This window comes from Setaria italica, chromosome VII (assembly GCF_000263155.2).
Source record: "Setaria italica strain Yugu1 chromosome VII, Setaria_italica_v2.0, whole genome shotgun sequence".
NCBI lineage: Eukaryota > Viridiplantae > Streptophyta > Magnoliopsida > Poales > Poaceae > Setaria > Setaria italica.
Window position 1 is genome coordinate 24482591 of NC_028456.1, and position 7485 is coordinate 24490075.

The following is a 7485-nucleotide window of genomic DNA, read 5'->3' on the forward strand; positions in this document are numbered from 1 at the left end:
CGACTCCACTGATGTCCCTACTCCTACATTGCTGTGCTTGCTTCTCCATTGTTCAGCGCGTTCAATCAAAATGAACCCTCGCAGGGGACGTCGCGTATAGGTAGGAGTAGGCGCACTGTTCGCCTAGTAGAGCTTCGCACAGTGAGTGGAAATGTGGAATCCAGTGATTCGGCCTGCGAGGGTTCATTTTGATTGAACGCGCTGAACAATGGAGAAGCAAGCACAGCAATGTAGGAGTAGGGACATCAATGGAGTCGATCCTCACCGCGCGGTTCAAAATCCGGTACCTTACCCTTGCTCAGCTCGAGGTTAAATGGCCATTAACTCCGGTGTTAATCACGGCTTTGCATCGTGCTACTACTCGTCGTCCTCTCATCGGAATCACGTACCGAGCTGCCCATGCCCTCGTGCTTCCTACACTGCCCGGCTTTCTGTAACGCAATTACGCCATGCTTACGGGCGTCCTCCCTGCACTGGAGCACCGATTTCCTCACACGAACGTCTATCCATGGCACAAATCCTCCAAGACCACAAGTCCATAAACTCACCGTTTCCTCCACGGACCGAGGTCTTGGCGCCATCAGACTCCGACGTTGACACTTGACACCCCGGGACCCTGCGTCCGAATTCAGAAACCCCTGCAAAGCCCACCCGCATCCGGAAATGGGGGGTTCCCATTCCTGGCGCCGGCTTTGATGCCTCAGCGACCCTCCTCTGCCGCCGCCAGCGCGCCTTCCATCATCTCCTGCAGTCTGCAGACCAGCGCTGCTGCGCGGCCGCACATGATCCGAGGCAGCCCAATCAGCCATGTCACGGGCACGGCCGCCACCGCGCGCGCCTCCAAAGCGTAGCGCCGGCGCCGCATTTAGCTGCCAACCACCGCGCACCTGCGAGCGAGACAGCGAGAGACTGCGACGCTAGCTAGCTGCTAACCCAACTGGCAACTGGCCCCCGTCTTTAACTCGGCAGCGCGCCATTGAGGTGCCCTGCGGCCGCGGCCGGCTGGCCTCTCTCCCCGTCTATAAGAGGGACACCGCCACGCCACCTTTCCGTCCCCGTGCGCCACGCCCCCCCCGCCACTTGGCCTCTCTCCTCCATCAATTCGATCCCACCCTCCGTCACACTCACTCCCCCGCGTCTCTCTCACTCTCAGTGCGAGTGAAGTGAGTTCCCGAGCACGCGATGGACGCTCTGCCCGTGACCTTCCTCCTCGCCGCCGTGGCGGCGGCGCTCCTCGGGACCGCGTCTGCGGCGCCGCGGGCCTTCTTCGTGTTCGGGGACTCCCTCGTCGACAATGGCAACAACAACTATCTCATGACGACGGCGCGCGCCGACGCGCCGCCCTACGGGATCGACTTCCCGACGCACATGCCCACGGGGAGGTTCTCCAACGGGCTCAACATCCCGGACATCATCAGCGAGCACCTCGGCTCCGAGCCCGCGCTGCCGTACCTCAGCCCGGACCTCCGCGGCGACAGGCTGCTCGTCGGCGCCAACTTCGCCTCCGCCGGCGTCGGCATCCTCAACGACACCGGCATACAATTCGTAAGAAACATCAATTCTCTCTTCTCGAGCTCTACTACTGCAAGTTCTTGGATCTCACTTCACTCTTCGCACTTACCCACATTATGCCTATGCATCGCCTGCTGCAGGTGAACATCATCAGGATCGGGCAGCAGCTGGAGAACTTCCAGGAGTACCAGCAGAAGCTGGCCGCGTTCGTCGGCGTGGACGCGGCGGCGCAGGTCGTGAACAACGCGCTCGTGCTCATCACGCTCGGCGGCAACGACTTCGTCAACAACTACTACCTGGTGCCCTTCTCCGTCCGCTCTCGCCAGTTCGCCATCCAGGACTACGTCCCCTACCTCATCTCCGAGTACAGGAAAATCCTCGTGGTCAGTTCCTTCAAAACCTTCTTCAAATTTTCAATAATTACTCTTCCAACGAACAAAAAATAGACTCAAAATTACACTACTCGAAGATAATCTGCTAGGAGCAAAATCAAACAATTAAACACGCTAGCTAAAGGTTTCCAGTAGAAAAAAAAATAGTCGAAGCAGATTATTATGCCTCTGTTGCCAACAAAAAAATGAAAGTAGGAAATGCTGCAAACTGGCTTAAACTAACGGAAGTATGGGGTCGGTAGCCAGCTGACTGTTGGCGTTGGATTCCGGGAAGGGGACACCAACAGTAGCAGGTGATCACTTCTCGGCGGAGTGTAATTTTGGGCAGTATGTTCCGCGTGCTACGAGTAACTGACTGACATGGCCTGTAGTTGCTCCATGCCGAAGTACTGCTAGACAGTTTGGGTGTCAGTCTGATATGTTCCCTAGGAAGCAAGTTCCAAACCTTGCAATCCAACTCGCATTTGCAGCCACCATTGTCGGTAAGGTACTCATCCGAAATGTTGTTCACCAGAACAAACAACTACTGTGTTCTTATGAAGCTTTTCATACAGAGTAGTAGTACTGCAGAAATAGGAAGAACGTACAGGCTAGGAGTTAATGGAGGATTAACAGTTGGGCACAATGGGATAAATCAGTTCTCCCCTTACGCCTAGATTACAAGCCAATCTTCTGTAGGATGTCGTAGTGTAGAGGTCCAAAGTCCAAACCCATTCTGCTGGCGGTGTATCTGCATGCAATGGTCCTGTACTCTGGTTGTACAAGCTTAAGTCTTTCTTCTCTTCTTAGAGCAAATGCAAAACCTCACCCATCGCTTAACCGGCAACACGAAACGCCCCACAGGCCGGCCACAAATAGCACCCCAAAAAGGGTACAGGGTCCTTCAAATTTCAGCCCACACGCATCGCAATTGAAATGGCCCAAAGGAGCCCACACACCGCAGATCTATCATTCCGTCACATTTATGGTGACTCATCCAATGACAGATTGACAATACGCCTTGAAGTTGAACGACGGCTATTTTACTACCGGCCTACTCGTAGCTCGCTGTACAAAAAGAATCGATCCCTCCCCGGCCGGCCAGAGCTTCCAAGGGACCGGAGCAGCGAAGTTTTTACGGTGTGATGTGTCGGCGGCCCTCACAAGTCACAAGTCACACCCACCTACCACCACATGTCCACACGCTGCCGCAGGCTGCACACTGGCGGTCGGAGTAGTAGCCACGCCACGTACCGAGCTCGCATTGAAGCACAACACTGGCCTGATGCCCGCTGTAAAATCGGACGGTGTAGGCTGTCATTAACGTGAAACACTCAGTCATGCATCAAAGCATCACATTTACTGGTGTACCCGGCCCGGCTGGTGGTTGGGCAATAGTTACTCCCGCCACATGCATCGACAGTCGTCGCGGGGCTCGTGGCTAGCACGAGTGGTCGTATACACCACTACTCGGCTGGAGCAGTAGAACCTGTTCCACTCAAGCCGAGGGACCAACTCGCCTGTAGTACGTAGTAGGCAACTGTGCCACTGCAAGATGTGGTGTGCTGACAAGGCGGCCGGGACCGTGCGTTCCCTCTGTGTGCTGTGTGCAGCGGCTGTACGAGCTCGGGGCCCGGCGCGTGGTGGTGACGGGCACGGGGATGATCGGGTGCGTGCCGGCGGAGCTGGCCATGCACAGCATCGACGGCGAGTGCGCGCGCGAACTCACGGAGGCGGCCGACCTCTTCAACCCGCAGCTGGCGCAGATGCTGGGCGAGCTCAACGCCGAGATCGGCCGCGACGTCTTCATCTCCGCCAACACCAACCGGGTCAGCTTCGACTTCATGTTCAACCCCCAGGACTACGGTAAGTAGCAGTAGCGTTCAGAGAATGGGCGTGAATTCTGAATTGAGGTGTGATCGGCATGTAAGAGTGAGCTGTGACCTTGCATCGTCGTGCCTGCAGGGTTCGTGACGTCCAAGGTGGCGTGCTGCGGGCAGGGCCCGTACAACGGGATCGGGCTGTGCACGCCGGCGTCCAACGTGTGCCCCAACCGGGACGTGTACGCCTACTGGGACGCGTTCCACCCCACGGAGCGCGCCAACCGGATCATCGTCGGCCAGTTCATGCACGGCTCCACCGACCACATCAGCCCCATGAACATCAGCACCATCCTCGCCATGGACAACAGGGACTAGGCCAAGCCGCCTGGCGTCGACGACCGATGCCCCCCTGCACCAGCAGCTGCTACGACACACGAATAGCCACTACTACGTTTAGCGATACTAGTATAGTAGTATATGCTCGTTATTGATTTGCACGAAGAGATTTGCTTGCTGTATGTTCATGAAGCTGGTGGATAGCTAGAGGTTTTGGTGTTCGTTCGTTCTTTTTTTGGGTGTGGCTATTAAGGTGAAGTGAAATCAATGGTGAAAGTTGAGCCTAGAATGGATTTTAATTTTTACCTATGTTGTTCCAGATTATGTTTGGCAGGCAGGGGTAGCTAGGAAAACTTCGTCAATTACGAGATTAAGTTGTCACTAGCCCCATCGATTAATTCAAGAATTTGTTGCACACTAGTGGAACTGAGAATTCATTGCGATTGTATATTTGGGTGGTTCGTTCGTTCGGCACAATTACACATTTGTACCATGGCAGCGAAGTAGGTAGGAGCTATGAAGAGACGACCACGGCTGGAAATCCACCAGTACAGATCTCACCCGTCGTAAACCGTAATGGGCACCGAGTGCATGCAGAGAGCAGCATCCCATCTCTTCAAGGCAAAGTGGGATGCAATTGTGAGGACCAGAAATTCTCACATGCTCTCATACAGAACAATGCGTCCTGAGACTTGAATTCCAGTAAGATCGCTCCCACGCTGCAGAACAGAACAGCATGCCAGCAATGCTCAGTGCCCGCACGCGTCTCATCCATCTGATTGTGGTCAAACCGTTGCTGCACTACAGAGGTGCGGGTTCAAACAGCAGACAATGATATTCAGCCATTCAGGTCCCTCTGGAATCAATGTTTGTCCACGACTTCATTTGAGATAGGCAAAAAATGATATCTGGATAGATATAGGTACCACTGCACCAGCTAAGATAATGCAGATGACTCGTGCAAATCGAGTTTCCTTGCTATATTGTACTCATCGAGTGGCTACTAGGTTCCCCATGAGCCCTCCACCAAGCTCATAGTGCTTGGCTACAGAGAATCCGGCTTCTTTGGCTAATTTCTCCAACTCTTCTCCTACAAAGAAGAGCAAACACAAGCTAGATGTAATTTCGTAGTGAGTATAGGGTCACTGACAAAATGGTACCAACCACTTCCATTGTTCCGGACAGAAAATGCAACCTTTTGTGAAAAATAAGTGCTGTGGTCCAGTGTGAAAAGGGGAGAAAGATGGTGCTATGTTGTATTCGTACGCCATCAGTCCAAGTGTGAGAATAGTGAGATATCTCTCAGGGCGTGTTTGGTGGCCAGCCACAGCAGGCCACGCCACGCACGCCCTCGCCACATCCTGTGGCGGGCTTTCGAGGCGCCACAGCCTGCAGTAGCAAATACTGTTGATTGTAGCGCGGCGTAGTGTACTGTGGCATGGGTACTATAGTTGTGCGTGCTGTGGCTGGCAACCAAACAGCCCCTCAGTGTCTACCATCACAATGACAATCATGCTTTTTCATGGATGTGTTCTCAGAGAAGGAAATAAAAACACAAACCTGTCAGATACTGTGATATGGAGCTTTTCAAGTACTTGTATTCTTCAGTGAGTCCATAGCCACTAGCTAAAGGAACCACAACGTTGTCAATCGCCCAACTCTGTCCAAGAGAAAACGAAAACACCAATTTCAGTAGCCATATGGTCTCAATTTAGCCAGTAGATATATGTTCTGATTTTGCTACAATGTCATTTAATGATCATGATCTGATCTTTGCCGGTGCCAGGGAAATTGAACAGGCCACATTCATCAGTACACCATATTTAAGGCAGTGCCACTTCAATTAAAGTACACAAGACGTGCTGACATTTTACCTGTAATGATGCCGTGAAAAGTGATGAGCTCTTGTTAAAATCAAGAATAGACGCTCTTGATCCTGTGGCCCAGTAAAAAAACAAGCTGTCAAAATTCATCTGGATTGCTAAATGCTAACACATGAGAAGTGGAACAAAATTGGAACCTGTATCGAACCTAGTTTCAGGACCCTAAATATTTCTTGCATTGCTCTGGATTTGTCAACCACATTGCGCAATCCATAGCCAATCGTGACAGCATCAAAGTAGCAGTCTGTGAACGGCAAATCAAGTGCATCGCCCTCTATCCATCTGCAAGTGCCAAAGTCAGATGCAGGCATGTGTATATCGCCATAGCACATATGTTAGCCAAGCACAAAGAACATTCAACTGGAACATGTTTTCAATCTGCAAACCCTCACATTGAGGATGCTTACTTGATATTCTTGTAGCACAGTTTCCAGCGTTGCTCCTGACGGTCAGCAGCAGTTTGCAGTTGCTGCCTCGAGAAATCGACAGCCATCACCTGTGTCAGTTCGGTGCAAATGAGCCTTTCAGCGGGGAAAAGAAAAGGGCTGGCCAATCTGAACTTCTGAAGTACGAACGCTAACAGTGAATCCAACACCAACCTCTCCATCTAAGCCGACCTTCTGAGACAGCAGGAACGCCAAATCCCCGCTCCCGCAGCAGAGATCAAGAACCCGATCCCCCATCTTCGCCCTAACCCCAGAAGAGCAAACTTTTGCATCAACCAATGGTATAGCAGGGTCACTTTGATTCACATTGCTTATCCACTGCAACTACCACTAGCGCTGTACCTCGACCAAGATACGCAGATGCGCTTCCACGTCCGGTGCTGCCCCAGGCTGAGCACGTCGTTCAGCTACAAGGAACAACGGAACGTGCCGTCGTCAGCAACTCAACCTGGCATTGCTATCTGCAGCACTAATTTCGTATAGGAGCAGCGAAGGGAGGGGATGGGGGGAGAGCGATAGGTACGGACGTGGTCGTAGACGGGGGCGATTCGGCTGAAGAGGGCTTGCCGCTCGCCGGCCGTAGAGGACGAGCAGCGAAAGACGGCGGGGCCGCGCCGTCGTCGGCGGCCGGCTGGGCGGGACATCACCGCCGCGGCGGCGGATATGGAAATCGACGCGGTCACGGTGCCCATCGTATCCGTTCGCTACTTCGCTCGCTCCCGAACCGTGATTAGGATATGGAAAAGGTTTGGACAAATTTGCCCCTGCCGCGGAAGTTGTGAAACGATTTCCGGCACTCTTTTTCTGCCGCCGCCGCCGCCCGCTGAAGACGACGACAGATTTGGGGATGGATTTGGGCTCGTGCTACCTCGGCGGGAACGCCGATGCGGTGGAGTTCTGCCCGCACCGCCCGTTCCGCCACGTGCTCGCCGCCGCCACCTACACGCTGCAGGAGCAGGAGCAGGACCGCGCAGGCACCATCTCCCTCTTCTCCGTCGACGCCCGGCGCGGAGGACGAGTCCCAGCGGCTCCGGCTGCTGCATACTGTAGATACCGCCGGCGTGTCGATATGAAGTGGAGCCCCGTGTCTCCGCTGCTCGCGCAGGCCGACGCC

General features: G+C 53.8%; 3 protein-coding genes across 4 annotated transcripts in view; 2 read left to right on the top strand and 1 right to left on the bottom strand.

Annotated features, from left to right (window-relative positions):
* The first annotated feature begins 1038 nt into the window (after positions 1 to 1038).
* LOC101762515 (GDSL esterase/lipase LTL1) lies at positions 1039 to 4361 on the top strand. Its single transcript, XM_004976110.4, has 4 exons — positions 1039 to 1545; positions 1653 to 1895; positions 3497 to 3749; positions 3849 to 4361. The coding sequence occupies exons 1-4, from the start codon at positions 1183 to 1185 to the stop codon at positions 4079 to 4081; spliced, it is 1092 nt and encodes a 363-aa protein (XP_004976167.1). The 5' UTR covers positions 1039 to 1182; the 3' UTR covers positions 4082 to 4361.
* A 491-nt stretch (positions 4362 to 4852) lies between these two features.
* On the bottom strand, positions 4853 to 7097 carry LOC101763323 (2-phytyl-1,4-beta-naphthoquinone methyltransferase, chloroplastic). Of its 2 annotated transcripts, none has more exons than XR_002678427.1 (8): positions 6899 to 7097; positions 6714 to 6778; positions 6525 to 6615; positions 6333 to 6421; positions 6063 to 6207; positions 5917 to 5978; positions 5603 to 5702; positions 4853 to 5132 (listed from the first exon to the last, which is right to left on the bottom strand). XR_002678427.1 is itself a non-coding variant. In XM_004976112.2 (8 exons), exons 1-8 carry the CDS (start codon positions 7061 to 7063, stop codon positions 5032 to 5034), a joined length of 807 nt encoding a protein of 268 aa, XP_004976169.1. In that variant the 5' UTR covers positions 7064 to 7097; the 3' UTR covers positions 4853 to 5031. The 2 variants fall into 2 exon arrangements, 1 of the variants encoding a protein (XP_004976169.1); XM_004976112.2 differs by having other exon boundaries at positions 6074 to 6207.
* Positions 7098 to 7193: 96 nt separating this feature from the next.
* Positions 7194 to 7485, top strand: part of LOC101762918 (diphthine methyltransferase homolog) — a 4631-nt gene continuing 4339 nt past the window's right edge. Inside the window, 3 exon segments of the mRNA XM_022828534.1 lie at positions 7194 to 7374; positions 7376 to 7433; positions 7436 to 7482. Of these exon segments, the coding sequence (XP_022684269.1) occupies positions 7219 to 7374; positions 7376 to 7433; positions 7436 to 7482 (261 nt within the window). The 5' untranslated portion in view covers positions 7194 to 7218.